Source organism: Patella vulgata, chromosome 9, assembly GCF_932274485.2.
Source record: "Patella vulgata chromosome 9, xgPatVulg1.2, whole genome shotgun sequence".
NCBI classification, from domain to species: domain Eukaryota; kingdom Metazoa; phylum Mollusca; class Gastropoda; family Patellidae; genus Patella; species Patella vulgata.
In genome coordinates, this window is record NC_065887.2 from 33,205,738 (window position 1) to 33,229,558 (window position 23,821).

Sequence of the window (23,821 nt, forward strand, 5' to 3'; positions counted from 1 at the left end):
TCATGCCTGATGACGTTAACGTCTTGGAAGTGCTCGTTTCGACGACGCCACACCCTCCTACGTCTGTCCAAAAAATCAACAGTGAACCTTGACTTATCTGAAAACATCACATTGCTCCAGCGTCGATTATCCCAGTGTTGACGATCACTACACCAACGACGTCTTGCCTGAATGTGATGATCTCTCAAACAAGGGATCACGCGAGGACGTCGGGCGCGAAGGTGACCCCTATGCAGTCGATTCCGAATCGTCTGGTCACTCACTCTCACACCAGTGTCTGTTTGAAGACGAGCGCTGATCTGATTTGCTGTGATGACACGATTTCTCAAGGCCAACGTACGGATAAATCGATCCTGGGCTTGAGTTGTCGCCCTTGGTCGACCTGAGCGTGGTCTGTCCTGTACAGATTGTGTATCACGGTATCTGGACCATAGCCTGCTTATGACAGACTGAGAAACATTCATCGTCCGCGCCACAACCGCCTGTGTTGTGCCGATCTGTAGCATGCCAAGGGCACGTAACCTTTCATTTTGGGTAAGCCGACGCATATCAAAATTTGTTTTCTGGCCACTAAAACAATAAACTGATGTTTCCACCCTGGAATTCAATGCCACAATGACTGTAACAATCAAAGTCAGAGTCGTGCAAATCTTGGGTTGGACCCCCATGATGATCCCAAGGATCACCTGCATTCCATGCGGTAGCTATTGGTGCGTTTGGGCGTCACATGTAACTGGAAATGTTTCTTCTGTTAGGTTCTATAGTGACTTTTTTCGTAGTCATTTGCATATTTTAGTATTATGCCCCCAAAATCAAATATCCCCTACTTTTTTTGAATAGTATAATAGACAACGTTTGCTGAAATGATCACACCGTGTTATGCTAACTGATTTAAAACTTCTTAATACGGTGATGAGTATACAGGAGGTGTTCACAATAATGACCTTCAATCATATTTCCAATAACCAGAAAGCAATAAGTCTATGTTATAGTGACTATAAGAACTTTATTTACCGCTTTTACTAACCTAACGGAGAGGTAATCTATACGATCCAATTTTCAATTGAACTTGAAATATAGGCCTACCTATTTTATTATATAGAACAATTTAAACAAACTATATTTCAACTATTCAGGTCATGTTTCTTTGTTTTAATATCGTTTGGAAATATGAAGTTTGTTAATGTTGTAGAGGCATTTAATTTGTTAAGAATATTGAGCTATGTAATGTTTTAATGATGTATTATATTATATTAAAACGAATAATATTGTCGATCTTTTCAACTGGCTCTTTTATTGATCAAAAAATACTAAAATGCACAAAATTATTGTTGTGGTTTGTTTTGTTTAGCTTTCGTTTATAATACAGCTACACCGGAAGCAAATAGACACAATGGTCATTGACGCTAGAAGCATATCGAGAAGCACTATAATTTGATTCGAAATATAGGGCCTATTTATCGTTTTTGATTAAATATGAACATCTTTGGATTTCCCGTCGGTTCGCTATCGGTAATTGCTAATGATATTATTGCGGACCAAGGGGAAGGCCAAGTAGATAAATTACAAAATAATAAACCAAAATAGAGCTGGTTCAATTATTAAAATACGCCAACAAATGAGCCCCGAAATCGGTATATATTATTTCGGTATTTTCGTCAAATAAAACCTTACTTTCTTGAATTTAAGTCGTTATTAATACTTAAATTCAAAATATGTAAACAAAATTCAATTCCAATGCTTTAGCTAAGCACCTCGATTGTGAGCCCCGTATTTGGTACCGTTAACCACGATGATGAGCTCAACATTTGATACCCTTAACGGATCCTCTGGGTATACACTATGATTCGAACCTGGTGCATTATATTTATACAAAGATGATACACTAACGCGGCTCCCCGCATAGAAAAATACTATTATCTTACCCATTTAATTTCAGATACAAACTAATATATTGATTAATAGATTTATATCCGAGTTCTTACACAATTCTATGCACTTGTTAGAATCCAAAATGATTGTATTTTTAAATAAAACAACTATATATGTACTTACAGGTGAATAAATATTATAAAAGGTTTTGTTGATTGTATTTTTGGTAACGGCGATCACCCCATCCACTTTGCTGTAACCTTCCCACTGATAGTCTTGGATGTCATCTTAAATTTCACCCTTCCTTTCCTTGGTTCAGTTTCAGATTGTCCATGGAGATAGACAACATTAACTACATGAATTAAGAATTAAAGAATCAAGCGGAGGGGACATATGAATATACACATGACCTCCCGAAGCTTATTGATTACTATTATGCTAACCGAAAATCGAGTTCGTGCTTCATCAAAATAATTTATGATTACAGTATAGGGACGTCCCTAGAGTATTAGAGCGGGAGCCCAGGGGGTTAACCTAGCTGAAAAGTGTACCACAAACTGTCTGGCAGTGGCCATTCATGACTCCTGTGGTGGTAATGAACAACTCCAAAGCTGGTTTAGGTGGTACAGATTTCAGCTAATCTAGCCTAGCTTTGGTCTAAATATTAGATAACTCTTGTCAGGGATACCCCACCACTACAAATGTCTGGCAATTACATAGCTCTGTCAGGGGTACCCCACCACTAGAAATGTCTGTCAGAGTGTTTTTGTAATACCTGAAGATGTACGGTACACTGCTGTATGATTTTCGTGTGGTACACTTTTGAGCTAATCTAGCCTAGTTGGGGATCATGGCATTTAGGGCGTGGAATACCACACCCACCACCAGAAACCCGGCAGACTTACATTCTGATGATACCAGATATACATACATTGATACCATATAGGAGAAAATTGGTACACTTTTCAGCTAGGTTGACCCCCTGGGCTCCCGGTCTATATTTGCCGGGATGTACTTTTTGTGATTTGATGGACACAAGTAGCTTAGAATGGCTGCTTTGTAGTGGATTATTGCCCATTCCCTTCTTATCTCTATTCCCAATCTGTTTCACAGAGGATTACGAAAGTCTTCTAATATCTGCTTTCAACACGCAGCGTCAATCATTGGCTGAATGGCGCGTGCATTGTTTACACATGACGTTACTGCTTCGAGCAGAATGCTGCCTTTTAGTCATTTTACACTAAACAGGTAATAATTTTTACCTACAAATACGTCAAACGTCTTTATTTTTCTAATACATCAAAAAAATGTTTTAGAGTTTAATTTGTCGGTGGAAAAAAGTTAATATTTGAGACTCATTAAGTCGCATTGATGTCATCCTTATCAGTGATTGTAGCGGCCTTGCGAATATTCACTGCTGATCAGTGTGCTCTATTCCATTTATAAATTCTAAATATAAAACTGATGTATCAGATTTATCGTTCATCAAATATCAGCGTTTCGTCTCTGCTTATGGTTACCTGCAATACAAAGATATCCGGTAAAATGACTAAATTTATATCTACTCCACACGGGCTAGCAAACTCTCGGTTCGGGGGTCGAGGGATCACGTGGCTAAGTGGGTAAGACGCTTGCTCGCTAGCCTGGAGGTCGGGTGTTCGATCCCTGCATTGGCCGAGAAAGTTCATCCAGATTTTCGGGCATGGTTTCCCCTTGTCAGTGATGCGGGACGGAGGGCCTGACAAGGACAGCTGTCTAGTCCTTCGGATGAGACGAAAAACCGAGGTCGCGTGTATACATTGGAATGCACGTAAAAGATCCCTTTGTTGGAATTCGATATAAGAGTAGGCGATAGTGCCGCTGCCCGGGCAAAATTTCCCTCATAGCACACGTATGGCGTATGCCCGTCTTCATTAGCCCAGGTCAGGAGCAGAACAGTAGGACGTTAAACCCCATTTCATTTCGGTTCGGGGTCAATGTCTTCGTGTGCTATGAGTGGGTCTTGTTAAAGACAGATACCCACGCAAACGTGGGAATACGCCCACACCGTAGCTGCATGTGTCTAAAAAAATAAATGATATCCACAGACGAATTACTGTATGACTTCAAGAAATCTGATCTCTGTCGTATTCTCAAGCTTTTTCAGACACGACCCCTGTAAATCAATATGGTTGCTCTGTGTTTTTCGGATGAGGCTGGAACGAAGGTCGCGGAAAGCAAAATAAGAATCACAGGGTCCGTCCTTTCACGACCCAAATGCTTTTCACTAAGTTCGAAAGGAATCCGATAAGAATGGTTTCAAAAAGAGGGATTACACAAGAACGGGGTATGTCGTCGACATTAGTACCGAGTCGATAGTCCCAAGTCCTTACAAACCTTGAGCTCCGTTCAAGTCGCCAGTTGATCAAATGAGCCAGCAATTCGTGGCGAATAAGGTATGTTAGACGGCCATGGTTAGACTAGAGTCCTAAGCTTTTTCAAGTCGCGAGTCGTCTCGACTGCCGAGCCGAGTCTCGAGTCGCAATAAATATTTCAAATCAAGTCGCAAGTCGCGGGATTCGAGTTCCCACCTCTTGGAGGTAACTACACAACGAAAGTTCGGGGAACGCTGAATATCAATGGAGTTCGTCCTCTTCATCGTGACCACAATGCTTCAGGCCGGTCCACAATAAGTTGCCGACAACAAAAATAATAAAACACTATCATGCTCTACTGTTTATTTAGCCCGTATTGTTTAACGTATAAAGATCTTAAAGAGAGAATAACAATTATAATACATATAGTCAGAAATAACATTAGATGTTCAAATACCTGAATACTCACTTTTAATATATAGATCCTTCTACAGTACACTAGGATGTAAACCGCTTTGGTTTTATGTAAGTTTATTTCTTAGTCATGGTAAACTGCCCGTAAGAATGTTCTATAGATAAACTATAGACTAGTTTATTTTGCTTATACTTATAGGTGGAAACGTGTTGATTTCACAGGGGATGATTTGTCCAATTGTCATGGTTTTCTCTTTCATTAGCAAAGTTATTTTTAAATGAGTGCTACCATTTTTAACAGCCATACTACCGGTAATTTATAAGATCACACTACACATGTATTGTATGTATATAGTAGCTCATGTATTGGTCTGTATGTCTGTACAATATAATATTAATAATATTTATATAATAAAAATGATGATAATGGGAATATAATAATAGTAATAATAATAAACTATATACATATGGATAGGTTAACAATCGCTTTTTGACGCTAAATTAACAAAAAAAAATACTTGAATAAATATTCTTCTTTGTATTCACAGTTTGATTTAATCAATAAACTTGTAATTAACAGTGATAATAATTCTTAATTGATATTCTCAATTAATTACTCTTACTCTTTGTAATTAGACATTTAAGTAAGCAATGCACATGTTGCAGCATCTTTTCTTGAGATCATCTGTCTGCCTCTAAATGGTAAAAATTTCAAAGAATTAGGCCTTACCAAGTGTTGCCAACAGTTTAAGAGTTTTTATTTTAATGTAATGGCTGTATTAGACCCACAGATGGGCCTTGCATTTAATTAAGCAAGTTTACCAAGCCACTCACTATAATTGTACACATAAATTAATTAATGCTTTTTTAAATTCATAAATAATTAAATAATTAACAAGGAATAAATTATTTAATCATTACATCTTAACAAAATAATACTAGAAATATCATTAATTATTTTTTTTTTCTTAAATATAGTGTATTTTATTCACAATTAATACTAAAACTCTCTCAATGTAATACTAATGGTGATAAAAGTACCTACATAATTAAGATTTTAAACCATTGAATCTATTTGTGAACATATAGTATAATTCTATTTTTATAATAAAGTATTCACATATTTATTCATATCACATGTGATGCTAATTCTATATTATTACATTATTAATGCATAAAATAAAAAAATAAAAACTTAAAAAGAAATGAATGCTGGCCATTTTGGATGCAATTTTTAGCCTACACATAATGTGCATTATATGATACTAAAATTTAACAATCCCATCCTTATAAAAGATTTGCTAGTAAAAGACATACTAGATAATTACTTCAAAGAGAAACTGTGTTAAATATTTTAACTTAAAAATTTACTTATTATAACTATTACTATCAGACAAATGTCATAATTTATAGAAAAAAATCATTTCTGCAATGAGGCTATCTTTTTAATTCAAATTTTTTGACCAAATCATTATGCATGTTTCTTTTTTTTCCATAAAGGAACATTAATGCAGTGCATTATTAGTACATATATGAAAAAGAAAAGATTTTTTATTAAAAATACCAAAGCAACTTAACAAATTTTTAAAAAAATATAATAATAAAAATATGCCGATAAAAAGTGAATTTTAGCAGATAATTATTTTGCTTAAATTTTTTAGGAAACTTGTACATGTATGTGGTAAAATCATGATTGGTAAATAATTTAAAAAGTTATTTTTTTGCCTACAACTTTTACACAACTTACATGTGGTTAAATATGGGCTAAGATAAAAAAAAAAGGAAGGTGATCGTCTGTAAGTACAGAAAAAGTAAAAATTGAGCAAAATAAGTAAAAAGTATTAAACAAACAATTAATGGTCCAGATTTACAGATATTATCAGAATAGTAAAGTTTTGTAATCTAAGAAATATGCCCCTTTTCAAATTTATCACTTACTGATAATTTTGTTCAAACATAGATCAACACATGAGGTTTTATTTCTAATACTTGTTTATACAATAAATTTAATACATCTTGAGTAACATACACAGTAAAGCAGGTTTCAATTTAAAATAAGTTCCAGTAGCAATGAAGTATCTCTGGTTTAATATATAATGCAATATATACCAGTATTCTTTGTTAAGATTTTTAGATCATTATTTTATATTACCAATTTCAGAGGACATTAATAATAGTGAAGCATAATATTTCAAAAAAAGAAAATCTCAAAACAAAGGACATGAATGCCAAATTACGACACGTCTTCATCATTCTGTCTTCTCTCCCCCTTAAACACAAACACATGTACAAACGAAGAGAGAAGGCATTCTTAAATAACACAATTAAATATATCACAATTTTAAATACAAATTTGCAATAAGGTGACATCACTAATTAGTTAATTAATACCGGTATATTTATTTAGTCGGAGGTAATGAAAAAAAAACCTGCAGATGGATTTTTTCACATTTGTAATTGTCATGTTTTATCTCTTTATCTATCACTACAGTTTATCACTGGTTCTTCTAAACTGGAAGGGAAGAATTCTTCAATTAAAATCCTGTTTTAAAAGATTTTATTACATCTTACTGTAAGACATCAGTAATTAGAGTCTTTCATATAGAAGACATTTATCAAATTCAGAAGTCATGTGACAAACTAACCCTAGCACGAAAATTAAAGAAAAGTGATATATTAATACCAGTAAGCTACATCCCTTCATAAACTAAAACTGCTGTTCCATCGACCACCTGAAACCGTTCGTGATACGTAAATAGCTTTCTGTATAATAGGACCATTTACTCATTGGGGCAGGCACTACAGTTGTGTACGTGACAGGCGTTTTTGGTCGGTCTATTAAAGGAGCCCTAGTAAGGCTGGTTTGGGGTGGTCTAAGTGCTAAAGGTTTAATGCATGCATCAAAACTAATGTTGATGAGAGTCATCTTCATAGTATCTGCTTGAAGGGAGGTAACTCAAATGACATGATCTTTGAACACCTAATTTATACTATGTTACTCAAAGCTAACAAAGATTTAAAGTTAGGTTTTTTTTAATCAGGCTCATTGGTAACAGGTGGGGCTTCAGAGTTCAGACACCCTCAATTATCTGCAAATATTTTTTCTTCACTTTAAAATTTTGACTTACTCTGGCAGCATCTGCCAGTCCACTCCCACCAATATAAATTTTGTTCCGATGGGCCTTTAATCTACTAGCAAGCAGGTAAGCTGTCAACTTTAGTGAAATTGCTATCAATTCCGCTGATATGCAGCCTTTATTTTCCGGCGATTTGTGTCCATAATATATAGTGCATAGACATAGTCAATTTGGCTTCAAATTTATGAGATGGAGCACTTACATATACATACATGCATGTACTGTACCTCTTCAGATTCAGTATCCTTACAAGTAAGATTAAACACTATTACAAGAGTTTGAAAAAGAAGCATTCATAATATATAACAAGGGAGCAAGAATTTAACTTAATGACAACACATAGAAAAAAACCCAAGATGTCTGTCTGTCCACATTTTAAGCAGACAAAGAATGACAAATTAAAAGGTAAATCGGTAAATCTGGAAAATAAAATTCCACAAAATTATTCTGGGATTAATTATAAACAGCTGCATGTGGAGATTTGCAAATGAACCATTCTATTATTATATTTACACTCATCACATGTTATAGGTCACATGGTTTTTCACGTGGTGTGTCACATGTTCGGTCACAATACATGGTATAGTATTCACATGTCTCGCCATAGTACAACACAAGATTTCACTTGCATTCATAACACATTCGCCCATAAATTCAATAATTTAACGATTTCTTTATTTCTTCATAAATTTGGGTTTTAAAGGAACAACCGGTGGCGACGACGGCGACGTTGAAGTTACCTCACAATTTGTAACCTTCTTAATTTGCATACTGGCTACGGACTCAGTCTTAATGCTATTTGGCACAGTTTGGCAGTTACCTGCCTCTGGTTTATCACAAACCGGGGTGGCGGTTGAAGACGACGATTCCCGTCTGCTCTCATCACCATCAGAGGGAGTCCCTTTCTCTGTCGAAATTGCAGCTCTCTGTTCACCATCTTGAAAAAGAAAATCATTTGTTTTTTTAAATATTTGATTATGGCTATGAGATACCGTGATACCAAACTATAGGAGTCTAAAGCTTCTTATAGTAAAATAGAAAGCATTTTATCATTGCAGTTTATCTGGTCAGTTAATTTTTATACGACCATAATGAAATATGTAGAATCAAAAATATAAAACTGCCATTTAAAACATGTCCACATATTTAACATTTTGTTAAATAAATTTTAACAGTTTCAAAGAACAGTTCTTCCGAAATAGGAAACAAATTTAAACAAGATGACTAGTCATCACCATCCCGTGCCCTTGAACTTGTTTGGAAGGCATAAGGAAAAACAACTTCTTGGAACATCAATGGGACTAGTCAGAAGATTCATACTCTGATCATAGTAGCTCGGCAAGGCAAAGTCGGTACTCTCTGTAAGGATTGCACAACAACCTTTGCCTACCTCAATCAGTTGCTGTATGTTAAACATTAAGCTTATACATCAGAAAACAAAATACTTTAATAGTTTGATGTTTTAAAAAGATTTCTCTGTAATGAAATATGCTCTACAAAAGAAATCAGGACAGAAGGAAGGTCATCAAAAAATAAAATAATAGGTTGATGAATGTAAATGTGTTATAAAGGTATCTTAAACAGTTTCTGGGATATGCTCTAGAATAATAATTATATACCAAAAAATAATTCAAATGTGTAGTAAAAATCATTCAACAGATAATTTTTTTCCATGGCAACGCAAAAATTATTAAATCCGACAAATTTCTAATTAGCAAATGGCACAACTACTGTAATAGGATGATGTGTGTTCAAAGTTTCAACTAGTAAGAATATATGTATTCTGAGCACAGTAGTTCAGCATGTCGGGGTTGTACCATCAGTTGCGCCCAGCATCTACATCTTTAGACAAATCTCATATTCCGACACATGGAATATCAATTCACAGAATTTCATACTCTGGTCACAGTAGCTCGGCAAGGCAGGGTCGCTACTCCCTGTAAGGTTTGCACAACAACCTTTGCCTACCTCAATCAGCTGCTGTATGTTAAACAATAAACTTATACATCAGAAAATAAAATACTATAATAGGTTAATGTTTGTACAAAGTTTCAAAAAGATTTCTCGAACAGATAATAAAATATGCTCCAGAAACAAAATCAGGACGGAAGGCTGGATTTCAGAAAATAAAATAATGGGTAAAATTATTTTAAAGGTATCTTGAACAGTCAAATGTGTTTCCATGGAAACACATAAAATTATCACATCTGAGAAATTCAAAATAAGTGCCAAGAAGATATCTTGAACGGTTTATGAGATATGCTCCGGAAACAAAATTGTACACCAAAAACTAAGTCAAATTTGTTTCCATGGAAACACAAAAAATATAAATCCCAGAAATTCCTAAATAGCCAAAGGCACAACTACTGTAATGAGTAGATGTCTGTACAAAGTTTCAAAAAGATATCTTGAACGGTTTATGAGATATGCTCTGGAAACAAAATTATACACCAAAAACTAAGTCAAATTTGTTTCCATGGAAACACAAAAAAATATAAATCCCAGAAATTCCTAAATAGCAAAAGGCACAACTACTGTAATAGGTTGATGTGAGTGCAAAGTTTCAGAAAGATATCTTGAAAGGTTTATGAGATATGCTCCGGAAACAAAATTGTACACCAAAAACTAAGTCAAATTTGTTTCCATGGAAACACAAAAAATATAAATCCCAGAAATTCCTAAATACCAAAAGGCACGACTACTGTAATAGGTTGATATGTGTGCAAAGTTTCAGAAAGATATCTTAAACTGTTTATGAGATATGCTCCGGAAACGAAATTGGACGGACGGATGGACCCCGTTTCAATATCCCTCCCTAACTTCTTTCGGCGCGGGATAATAACGATGATTTTTTAAGTTGATTACATCACTAAGTTGTAATGTGGCCGATGTTGTCACCCCCAATTTTCGATAATTACTGTCAGAGTTATGGTTATGGCCCATGCTCACTTGTAAAATCTCTTAAGCATCCAACTGACTTGAAATTTATACACAGTGTTTATGTTCTTGAGATGAAGAAGCCTATTTAAAGTGTTTTTTCTCTTGACCACTTTCATAAAATTTGAAGATGCTAAAGTTATCCTTCAATTGCCTGTAAGTTTATACAAACTGTTTATGTTTAAGAGCTGAAGATGATGATCATTTATTTAACAATTAATCACTGTCCTTTATTGCCCTGTGGACCCTCTAGTCACTAAAGTTATTCTCTGACACACAGTGTTTATGCTCTTGAGATGAAAAGGTCTAGTGAATTTTAAAAACTTCAGATAATCGAACAGCTGGTTACCATACATGTTTAGAATAACGAACGTTTGCACTAGGGATAACTAGAAGTTCACCAAATTTTAATTATTTCTAATATTTACTTCATGGTTTTAAAGTATTACTAATCATGCATGTTCCGACCAAAGTTATAACAAGCCAACAGTGAGGCTGATGTCTCCCACCAAAATCCCAAAATAAAAAGATGACACATTAATTAATCGCACATCTATTTTTGTTCAAAAGTATCAAGCAATCAAACTGATTATCAACTATACACTAAGTTTCATCACTCTCTATCAGATAGAATCAAAGTTATCTTGTCCAAAAGCATCGACCAAAGAAATTTCGTAGCTCTGCTTAGCTTTAGCTTGAAATGTTAATCATTGAACTCAGACCTAATGAACATCTACATCAAGTTTAAACATTCTACCATAATTAAAAGCAGAGTTGTTATGTTCCAAAGTCTTGACCAATCAAATTGCTTATCGCTCGGAGGGCCTGACAAGGGACAGCTGTCTAGTCGTTAGGATGGGATGAAAAATCAAAGTCCTGTGTACACATTGGCGTGCACATAAAAGACCCCTTGGCAGTTGGAATTCGATTTAAGAGTAGGCCGTAGCACCACTGCCCGGGCAAAAATTCCCTCATAGCACACTGTATGGCATATGCCCGTCTTCATTAGCCCAGTTTAGGAGCAGAAAAGTAGGACGTTAAACTCCATTTCATTTCATTTCCTTAGCCTAAGCAGAAATTCTCATCATCGAATTAGTGATGGTAATGATATAATGAATCTATACTCAGAGTTTCATCACTCTCAACCAATCAAATTGCTTATTGCTCCACTTACCCTGAGCAGAAAATTATCATTATCGAACTTAGTCAAGGTATTGATGTAATAAAACTATACACCTAATTTCATCACTCTTCACTTAATCAGAACTAAAGTTACTGTGTCCCAAAGCATCAACCAATCAAATTGCTTATTTCTGCTTACCCTAAGCAGAAAATGTTCATCTTCGTACTCCATCAAGGCATTGACCTAATAAACACCTACACCAAGTTTGAACTTCCTAGCTCAATTAGAAGGAGAGAAATTGTGATATTGTGTTCCAAAGTCTCGGCCAATCAAATTGCTTATCGCTCTGCTTACCCTGATCAGAAAATGCTCATTATCGAACTAAGTCAAGGTATTGATGTAATCAAACTATACACCAAGTTTCACCACTCTCACTTCATTAGAACTAAATTTATCGTGTCCCAAAGCATCAACCAAACAAATTGCTCATCTCTGCTTACCGTAAGCAGAAAATGCTCATCCTCGAACTCCATCAAGGCATTGACCTAATAAACACCCACACCAAGTTTGAACATTCTAGCTCAATCAACAAGAAGGAGAGTTATTGTGTCCCAAAAAGTGTGATGGACAGACAGACAGACGGACAGATAGACGAACCCATTTTAATAGTCACCTGCTTTCTTCGAAATGCGGGGGACAAATATGTGACAATTTGTGGACAGCTTGAATCACTTGGCTGCTGTGGGAGTATGTTTCATTGCCTTACATTGTCAACATACCGGTTTCTTTACTCCTTTTATTTACAATAGACTGGCTAGAAATTGTTTTCCAGATATATACATATTCCTTGTAGACCAGAATTTCTATTATATAATATCTTTTAAATCTTTTTAAAATTCCGGCAACTATCTGAAATATTTTTGGACCAGAAACTGGGACCTGAGCACTGCTCATCTTCTGCTTGTTCTTGACAGGCAACTATCTTCAATCAAGGACTAAGGCTACACCAATTCAAGTATGATCAACGTGAAAGTTGGCATGCTTGTTCCTTGGACAATTGCACATCGATTGACAAACTAAGATTTTTGACATGATGCCACAATTCCAATATGGTGAAGATGATGTCATGCTCAGTTTCTGGTCCATATAGTACTATCATACTTGTTAATATAATATTTTGTCACCTTATTTTAACCCCTGAAACAGCATGTCATTTATTAAATTTTGCAATAGAAATCTTCATATACGTGTAGAATAGCTACTTTATCTCAATGTTCTCCTGGTTTTGACAAAGTCGCTCATATTTACCTGTTAAACTTTTCTCTTTCCACTTTTCTTTATTTTCAATCAAACATTTGACCCAGGGTCTCCGTAACTCAAACCGACCAGCTGGAGAAAAATAAAAACATAAATCAAATTTACTGAAATCATTTTAACATATGAAATTAGTCGTTCTGAGACAAACGTACAATAAATTTTTATGATTGCACGGTTAATGAGGAAGAAAAACTTTGCCATGACGGCAGATCAATCAAGTATTTATCAACAATCAACACAAACTGATGAAATGACAAAAACTTCATGAACATTTTTGGGGGGTTTAATTGTCATGTCATATTCCTCATAACCATTACCCAAGTAACGTCTGGGTCTGTAGATAATATTTCTATAACTTACATAGTTCACCTGTTCTAGATTATATTTTTCTATAACTTACAGAGTTCACCTTTCTAGATTACATATTTCTATAACTTACATAGTGAAGATAACGAGGATCTAGAAGACGATCTATTACTCTGAACTGATGTCTTCTTTTCTCGTTCAAATACTTCTTCACTTATAGACTGATCTACGCTGTTAGATGGTTGATTATGGGGGTTTAATACCTTCTCTAACATGTCTCCCAGAACTTGTAAACTTGGATCAACAATAAAATCAATAAAACCTGTAAGAAAAATGTGGAAAAAATATTTCAATTATTCTACTCCTTGTTGAGCCCATAGACCAACTGCGCTACTACTACAGCAACATGATCTAACTATTTCAGACTGTGCTCAGTCAAAACATTAGAAACTAATGAACAACTAATTCAAGTTTGAACATTCTAGCTCAATTAGAAACAGAACTATAATGTGTCCCAAAAAGTGTGACAGGTTGAGCTATTACCACGGTAAACATCACCTACCTATTTTACATTGAGCCTGCTACCAGGATGGTAATATATGACCCACTTGTTTCATACTAAATAATAAGGATGGTAAAATAACCTGCCTATTTAAAACTGGACTACTAGCGTAGTAGCCTGATATATCTATATGATATCAATTAGGCTACTAGGATGATAACTATTACCTATCTATTGGGATTGGGATACTAGGATGGTAATCATGATCTCTTAGAATGATGACATGATCTTTTTTGAGACTGGGATACTAGGTTGATAATATGATCTTTTTTTGAGATTGGGATACTAGGTTGATAATATGACCTACCAATTTGAGATTGAGCTACTAGGGTATTTTTTCTATCACATAAAGGTGAAAAGGGTAATCCTAGTTCCTGTTCTCTATCACCCTGAAAGATAAAATCATAATTCATTCTTATAGAAATTGTATTTAGTTATTAGAGTCTAATGATGAGATTGAAAAACAATTATTTTTGATCTGGAACAATTTTGTGGTAAAACTGAGTTTTGGCTACATCAATTCAAAAGACAGCACCTGGTATAAAACAGTAAGTCTTTGGTTCGATATCGCCAATATTGAAAGAAACAGAGAACTTTGGGTTATACATTTAAGTTTCATCAAAATCGGATAAAAATTGTGACCTCTAGAGTGTTCACAAGCTAAAAACGTGATTTTTCGTACAATCAGGACCAATAATCCATGAAGTTACCGTTCGATACATGCCAATGTCAAAATCAATTAAAAATCGTGAACTGTAAAGTGTCAACAAACAAAATGTGAATATGTGCCTATAAAAATCCTTGCTAATAAGAATTTTCTGGTTTTGTCGGCGATATCACCCTAGGTGGAAGCAGACATTAAACACCTACTAGACAAAGAAAAGTTTTGACCAATTGAGTTTATATATTACTTATAGTTCCTACTGATTTCACATTGTTGTCTTTGTGAGATGTACTGTAACATTACTATATCTAAATCACATGAGACGTACTGTACTGTAACATTACTATCTAAACCACATTTCTCAATCCTTATTTTTCTTAAATGTAAAATAATGGAATTTCATACTGGCCTTCTGACAAATTGCCCATTTAATATCCTGTAATAAATAAAACAATTTAATTACCTGAAGGAAGAATTCTTCTAACAAGAAATCTGTCCACTTTTTGTGAAGATCCCAGTCTTTAGCCGGATGGCTGATATCAGCACAGTGTAAAACCAAAGACAAGGCTTTAGACTTCTCAATACTGAAATATAACAATAATGTATATTATAATTACAAATACAAATACCTGTGCAAACAAGACTGGAATCTCCGAAATATACAATCAAATTGTAATTGTTCTGAATATGAATTAAGTTTCTTCTTGTGCCTATATAAGCAAATTTTTAAAGGCACAAGTTACTGTAATAGCAAGATAATGTTGCAAAATGCATTCAGAAGTTTGGAATGCCAAACTAAGAGCAATTTCACCAAGTTTCTAAAATTTCTTTTGTGTATACATTTCTGAAAAATTCAGAATTTCAAGTGAGTTCCACCTTAAGCTAAAATGAACAATAATATCACCAAGTTCTAAAAAGTTCAATTTAAGATTTTGTCCTATATCCTGTTCACCAGCTTTAAAGTCACAGTATTTTCCGAAATTGAACTCGTCAAAACAATTGTGTTCTTGCTTATAACTAAATGAACAATCTTTGAGAATTTAAAAAAAAACATTGATATGAAAACTTACCTTTAGAGTATTCAGAAGAATTATGGATATACATATAATAATACATACATTTAGCAGTTATAAATAAAAATTTAAAGGCTCTTTCCTGGAATCTCCAACAAAGTCATCACTTACTTATATTTTAATCTCTAAATTTAAAAATTTTAATTCAAGAAAAACACATTTACAAATAAATTGTTTAGTACGTGCAACTTATACATACTTTTCAGGCATACTAAGAAGATTTTTCATATTCTTTATTTGCTGAAAGTGGAAAGACATGTCTGTGGCTAGTACCATGTCTATAACTAACGTTCTGAACTCTCTGGAAATAGATAAAATACATATTCAATATAGTATTTAAATTAAAATGCTAATTAACAGAATGGCTTGAATCCCTTATAATTTTTATGATTTCAATCATGCACACACTGACTCTCAGCAGCACATGGAATTTGAAGGACTCGAAGAATACTCAGATGATAAAGTGAGCACCTCAACTCTGTGTCACATGCACACAGAATTTCTAACAAACAGCAGATTTTAGACCTCTGGATTGCACAAGCCCTACCAAATGCCTGACTAAATTAATTTCACATGCAAAATTACAAAAGTTGTAGGATGCAAAAAGAAAATTTACCTATATTCTTCTTTGCTGAGATTATGAGCGACATTTAAATCTTCATCCTTCATAAGACGGAAGGCAGCACTAATATGATGATTTTCTAACACAGCTCGGTCATTATACAATAATGCTACATCGGATCTGAAATAAAAATATGCAAGTTATTATCATTGTGATGTTTGAACAGAAACTGGTTAATTTGCTACTGACTTAAAGGCAACTAAATGCACAATTACATTCTGGAGTTGAATCATTTTTTAAGTTTAGACAATACAGAAGAATAATCCTTCTACAGCATTGGTGGGCAAAATTTTTAGGTGAAGGGCTAAACACAAAGTTTTGAAAAAAAGCGAGGGCCAAACAAGAATTACTAAATACCATTTTATTGAATAAAGTAATATGGAACAAAGCACTTTTATTCGGCTCCATAGTTATATTCAGAGAAAAATCAAAGCATATCAAAAAAATCAAACAATAATATAAAATGAAAGTAGGCCCAATTAAGTCAAGTGACGTCAACTAGGCAACTACGTCATTGAGTGATGCTGCAAGCTATAAACAGACCTACACAGATTATTAATCCTACAGAGAGTAACACCTGTTTAGAATTTGGGTCCAACAATAAGCAATTTCGATTTTTTATTTCATTTAGAGAAAAAATCACTCATAAATTTTCAGATGTAGTTTAAGGTTCTGGCGGGCCGGATGATAAGGCTTCACGGGCTGGATTTTGCCTGCGGGCAGTAGTTTGTTCACCACTGTTCAAGAGACATTAACCAATTCCTTGGTGATGCATGAACATTGACTACGAGCTACAAGATAAATCCCTTGGTCATCTCCTAGGTGCTTTAAATTGGAATACAAAAACAGTTGAGGGGGATTAATCTGCTGAGTATATATTTGTACCTACCCTGTATTTACATGGAAGTTATTAGTTGTACCAGTATGTTCATAATCGTGTATTAACGCTGCTATTATTGTGGCAAACACTTCTAAATCTGTCAACCATTGCTAAGAATATAATAAAAGATTTATCAATTCTCTCCAGTAAATTGAAGTTTACATTATTACAGGATTTTCCCGTAACTATAGAACAAACATTTTCATCAGATGGTTATTTTCACTCTTCTTCAAAGTCAACTGCTAAGGGATGTCTTACATGCATTTTCAATTAGTCCCAACCACACCACTAGACACTATTTCATTATCTGCCTCAAGGACAAAATCTTTTAAAAGTGTGTATCAGGCTTAAAAAGCACTATCCTTGTTGGTGCCACAAGTCGGAACCAGGCTTACAAAATAACGAATTTTCTTCTTATGTTGGGATTTGGACAAGGATGCTAACTCTTGGGCTATAAGCCATAATCACTAAAATACTGTTCCCTAATCCTTCCCCTCCCCACCCCACCCGCTTCCTGTAAAGTAGGAAAGTCGCCTTATAACAAAGCAAAAATACTTACAGCTAATTTACTCTGTGACAGTAAATGATGAACAGTTTGTGCTACGTCTGCCCCATGTAATGCGTTATGATAAGGATTCTTATATTTACTATATCCTTGTTCTAAAGTCACTAAGAAACTATCCAAAACAGTTGAACTAATTTTAAACTTTGTTATAAGATCATATTTCTGAAGAAGTTCATAGCCAACAAATTTCAAGGCATGTCCATCTGACGCATCATTTACAGTGAACACATTAAATGACCAGTCATCTAAACTCTGAAAAACAAAAACAACAAATTATATAAGACTAGTACTGGGATTAATCAATATAAAATGGTGAAGATGACATAACATTCTTATCTTTGATTGGTCATTTTAAGATTATATTTTCACCTAGCATGGCTGCAATAGAAGCTTACTAGCAGTTTCTATGACAAGAATCATAATTACCATGGCAAAAATACGCAACTGTCTACCAAAACAGCATGTTATTCTCAACAGGACTAAATCTTCTTGAATTTGGGTAAGAAATAAATCTCTTATATGTTGATTTGCTTTGTTAATTTGCATGGTTGGATGACAAGCTGTCTTTTTGAAAATTTTACTTCTGGTAAACCCAGTGTTGAAATATAACCTGTTTTTACACAGTAAGCCAAAAATCGAACTAAAGTTAGTAAAAGTGGATAGAACCTGCTCCATCACTTATGTAAACCAGCGGCTGCCAGGCAGGATACGCCCACATTTTCGAGAGATGGATAGAAAACAAGCTAAAACGAAAGTGATTTTTCCTACAATCAAAGGCCATAATTCAGGAAATTACAATTCGATATGCGCAAATATCGACAGGAACCAAGATCTTTGAGTTATAAACTTACATTTCAAGTTTCAACAAAATCGGATAAAAATTGTGACCTCTATAGGGTCCACAACCTTGATATACCATATTTTTACGCAATTTGAGAACGAGGGGCGGCCATTTTGTCTGTCAGTTTTGGGCCGATTTTCACAAAATTCGAACTCAGTCGTCCTTAGGGTGTAACGGTGATATAATAATACGATTTTTTAAATCGGATAAAAATTATGACCTCTATAGGGTCCACAAGCTAAAAACGCGATTATTGGTACAATCATGGGCCATAATTCAGGAAGTTACAGTCCGATATGCGCGAATATCGAAAGGAACCGAGATCTTTGGGTTATAAAATCGGATAAAAATTGTGATCTCTGTAGTGTCCACAACCTTGATATACCATATTTTTACGCTATTTGAGAACGAACGGCGGCTATTTTGTCAGTCAATTTTGGGCCGATTTTCACGAAATTCGAACTCAGCCGTCCTTAGGGTGTAACGGTGATATAATAATACGTTTTTTTTAAATCGGATAAAAATTATGACCTCTATAGGGTTCACAAGCTAAAAACGCGGTTTTTGGTACAATCAGGGGCCATAATTCAGGAAGTTACGGTCCGTAATGCGCAAATATCGAAAGGAACCGAGATCTTTGGGTTATAAACTAACATTTCAAGTTTCAACAAAATCGGATAAAAATTGTGACCTCTATAGTGTCCACAACATTGATATACCATATTTTTCTGCTATTTGCGAACGAATGGCGGCCATTTTGTCTGTCAATTTCGGGCTGATTTTCACGAAATTCGAACTCAGCCATCCTTAGGGTGTAACGGTGATATAATAGAACGGTTTTTTAAATCGGATAAAAATTATGACCTCTATAGGGTCCACAAGCTAAAAACACGATTTTTGGTACAATCAGGGGCCATAATTCAGGAAGTTACGGTCCGATATGCGGGAATATCGAAAGGAACCGAGATCTTTGGATTATCAACTTAGATATCAAGTTTCAACAAAATCGGATAAAAATTGTGAGCTCTATAGTGTCCACAAGCTAAAAACGTAATTTTTCGTACAAACAGGGGCCATAATCCATGAAGTTTCGATCCAATACATGCCAATATCGAAAGGAACCGAGATCTTTTGGAGAAAAACCTATATTTCAAGTTTCGTCAAAATCGGATAAGAATTGTGACCTGTAGAGTGTCCACAAACAACGGACAGGGGCGACGGCATAATACGTCCACATGAAAATGTGGGTGTATAAAAATACAAGTTAAACCCAACTGAATATTTTATTCAAGAGGTTTAGCTCCTTTAATGTCCATGCCAACCAGACATAACAATGAATGACAACCATAATGAGTCATGCTCACCAAGCATGACAATTTCACAGCTAACATAATTTTTTGTTATGTAGAAAATATTTTATTTCAAATGGATGAAATAGCCTAAATCACACCTCGATCTCCTCGTGTGCACAGCAACTTACATGAAAACTGAGAAGAAATAGGTCTACGGAATGGCCATTTTCTGCAATGTTAAAACTTTGATTTATGTTTCTAGCACACTGAAGTTGTTGTTGCAGAGTGTTGGCTTTAGTCAGTTAAAGTGCACATAAGATGGGCCTGGAAACTTTGAGATAGGTGTAGCCAATGGTTACTAAATCCACTTTACGGCAAGTTCACGCCAATCTGGTTGAAATTAATGCAGTTATCTTCACTCAAAGTCGTAAAAATAGACCTTCCGTAAAAACGACTTTGCCAATTATCGAAAACACTCTTAATCCCCCCAGACGCCAGTGACGTCACAGTGACCGAATGCATATTGGGAATGTTTATTCCTTAATTACCTATATACAGCCGGCGTGTGTATTCTTTAACGCCTGAAGGATTACTTAATCCCCCTAATTAAATAAAACAATTGACTACGGAATAATTTGTTTTGTAATTCATTTTAATTTAACTCTTAGAACCCGAAATGCCGCAAAACCGGCTTGACGTTGTATCGCATATACCCGAAATGTCGACTTTGCGGCTTGGGGCGTGTCGTTTGAATCTCGGCCTTAACAATAATAATTTAGCCAATCAAAATACAGTTTACCGTTTGCTCCGGGTCTGTTGGTAACAGTGACTTCCTTCTAGATTGTTTACATTTAGATATTAGCAAATTATTCGATATAATATGTGTTCTAAACGATTAAATACAACGGATGCGCTAGCTTTTATAATGAGCGATAATGACGAGGATATTAATGGTTCGGATTACGGCAATGAGAGCGACTTTGAAAGTGAATATGATTCAGATTCTGACGAAATTAAATATTGTGATTAAATATCGTTGTTTCATCATTTCACACAATTTTAAACACATATAATATCAAATTCACACCTAACATTTAGTCCCAATCAAAATGACGTCGTTTTTCCAAATTCCTGCTGTAAAGTCAGGGTGGGGTGTGCCACACCCAAAATATTTTCAGGGTTCAAAGGGTTAAGATCCAATTTAGAGTGCCTACTACTTTTAAACTTTGAAGTCTTGAACTCTTAATTAATTTTTTACAATATGGAACTTATTGGACGAACACTTTTAATATGTAAATAATATACGGGTCCAGCTGGGTGGTTTTTACTGCGAGCACTTCGCTTTTCCACATAAAGTGTAGTGTCGTTAATATCTGTCATTAATTAATCAATCCGACCATAAAAGTTATACAGGCCTGGGTCATAAATTAATTTACGCGTTGGTGTTAGCAGTGAGTGTTAATGGGATTAAGAATGTTGATTAGGTAATTATCTTTTTTTTACACCGGCCAGATCAAAGACATCACTCTAAGTGGAACGTGTGCGTAATACCTCACGAACGAACTAATGGTAGAATCATACACACACACATTGATTGTATAGAATAATTAAGTTTTACTAATAAGTTGTTTAAAATTACTATATACCCAATAATTATTGCTCACCGGTGTTTTTGTTATGAAGTAGCCTTGTATTATTTGTTGATTGGCGTTTAAACAACATTTAATTGATGGATGGATTAATGTTTTTGATACGATTAGGTTATAATGTCTAACATCGGTTATCTTCTTTATAATAAAAGTATTTTACAATTGCATTGAGCAAACGGCACCAGGAACTCCACGAATGATCCCGTGCAATTTTCGCGGCGAAGTTTAACCTCATTTACTACACCCGTAGTACATGGAACGGTACATGATAATAAGATACCAAGCGTTGATTGGCAAAGAAATGGGTGCGATCTATTGTACATGTTATGCATAGTCATCGGAAAATTCCATATTCACTGTAGTTGTTCTTTATGTATAGAAATGGTTATTATTATTATATATAGCTAATAATGAATATATCGACAAATGACTGGCACCATTTGTATTTCTGTACTTAAGTTTGGGATATCAAGTATTACAGGGTTTTGCAAATTATCGGTAAATGCGCTAATTTCTTGAGTTATCTTCATTTGACACGTGGCCTAGTTAAACATAGGCAGCTTAAATTGATCTACGGCATGTTACGGCATTTTAAATTCACTCTAAAATATTCCAATCACAAATGTCTAATCTATACCAATGAAAGACGATAATTCGGTGATTATGATTAGGCCAGTCACGTGGTAATTGGACCGTCAACTTGCCGTGTGTATTGATAGTGCTATATTGTACAGACAGTGAGATATTGTATAGATAATGTATATCCTATGTGTAGTGCCTATGACGTCACCAGCCAATCAACCGGATTAAGGTCGTAACTGAAAAATCGAAAAGCGTTTTGGCGTGTCGGATACTTAAACGTTAACAGCGGACTTAATTTTAATCAGATTAGTGTGAACTTGCCGTAAAGTTGATATAGTAACCATGGGCTATACATACATGCAATTTAGATTTTTGATCTTACATGGTCTTTAACATATAATAGCTAACTGAGCTTGTGGTATATTTGTATTAAAACTTATAATTGACTTTACCTTTAATAATATCAGTATATGAGGAGGAACATGCATCCCAAGAGAACTGGACATTCGTCTATAAATTCTATAAAACAAAACAGCTTAGTATTAAAGTTCTAACAAGAATAACAGGACAGTGTCTCTGTTTACCCAAATTTGCAAAGAAATCATAGTTTGATCAATTTACAAAATAAAACAAGAAGCAGAAATGATGTTTATTCATTTTACTTCTATTCTAAGGGTCTCAAATGACCATAGCTTTTTATTTACAATACTGTCTGAGGAGCTAGATTTTGCCAATATTTACCAACTCTGGTGTTTTTAGAAGAAAGTAAACATAGATGTATTTGAAAAATCATGTAGGAATTATTCAAAAATTTCATCTACAGTGATCTTTTCTGCTGGCTTTCATGATTTCAAAATTTGCTAATATCTTTATCAAAATGTTAAAGGTAAAAATATATTCATTGCTAACCTGTCCACCATAATACCCGCTCTAATTGCATGTGCCACACTACGAAACCTTGGCTTTTCTTCTCCTTTCCGTTTTAAATTACTCATAGACCTTGTGAAGGTCAATGCTAACCAATCCCTAACTTCACTCGGAACAGCATCAGGTTCAACTTCACTGAGTTCATCATCTTCATCACATAACCGTCTAATAAATAGATAAGTATCAATTTTAAATATATATCTCATTAAAATGATAAAATAAAAACAACCTTAACAGTAAATATAAGTGAAAGTCTTTCTTACAACAATTTTCTTCTGTAGAACAAATAATTTTAGGAATTCTGTTCATTCATTATTTTTGACATTTCCTAATTCCATAACAGGTCTGCTACAACACTTACTTGTGGTACTTCCGGAAAAAGTTTTAAAAATTCAATTTTTTCCTTAAAATAAACTTTTATCTTTTCTTATGATTAACTGAATATTATATTATAGGCAGTCAGAAACATAAACTATTATATTTTATGCAAAAGGGATAATAAAACAATCTTTCATCAAAATGACATGCTACATAAGATCGTGCTTGTCTGAAAGTCGCTAAATTTATGAATATTTTAATATGAATAATCAATCGTGCATTCATTTAAAAATATCATTTAAAATAGCTTTAATTTAATTTTTACCTATCACTTTACAAAAAATACAGCTATGTTAATCGAGAACAAAAAACTTTATCCAATACTA

At 34.5% G+C, this 23,821-nt stretch overlaps 1 protein-coding gene across 4 annotated transcripts in view; it reads right to left on the reverse strand.

The window, feature by feature from the left end:
* Positions 1-4,574: 4,574 nt before the first annotated feature.
* The window catches only part of LOC126832718 (dual specificity calcium/calmodulin-dependent 3',5'-cyclic nucleotide phosphodiesterase 1A), a 298,858-nt gene continuing 279,611 nt past the window's right edge, over positions 4,575-23,821 (reverse strand). For all 4 annotated transcript variants that reach the window (XM_050563586.2, XM_050563587.2, XM_050563588.2 and 1 more), the window contains 11 exons: positions 23,100-23,282; positions 22,643-22,709; positions 17,821-18,078; positions 17,271-17,371; positions 16,376-16,501; positions 15,959-16,060; positions 15,150-15,270; positions 14,330-14,411; positions 13,594-13,782; positions 13,146-13,226; positions 4,575-8,714 (listed from right to left, as the gene is read on the reverse strand). In XM_050563586.2, the coding sequence (XP_050419543.1) occupies positions 8,452-8,714; positions 13,146-13,226; positions 13,594-13,782; positions 14,330-14,411; positions 15,150-15,270; positions 15,959-16,060; positions 16,376-16,501; positions 17,271-17,371; positions 17,821-18,078; positions 22,643-22,709; positions 23,100-23,282 (1,573 nt within the window). In that variant the 3' untranslated portion in view covers positions 4,575-8,451. The remainder of the gene's footprint in view (positions 8,715-13,145; positions 13,227-13,593; positions 13,783-14,329; positions 14,412-15,149; positions 15,271-15,958; positions 16,061-16,375; positions 16,502-17,270; positions 17,372-17,820; positions 18,079-22,642; positions 22,710-23,099; positions 23,283-23,821) is intronic.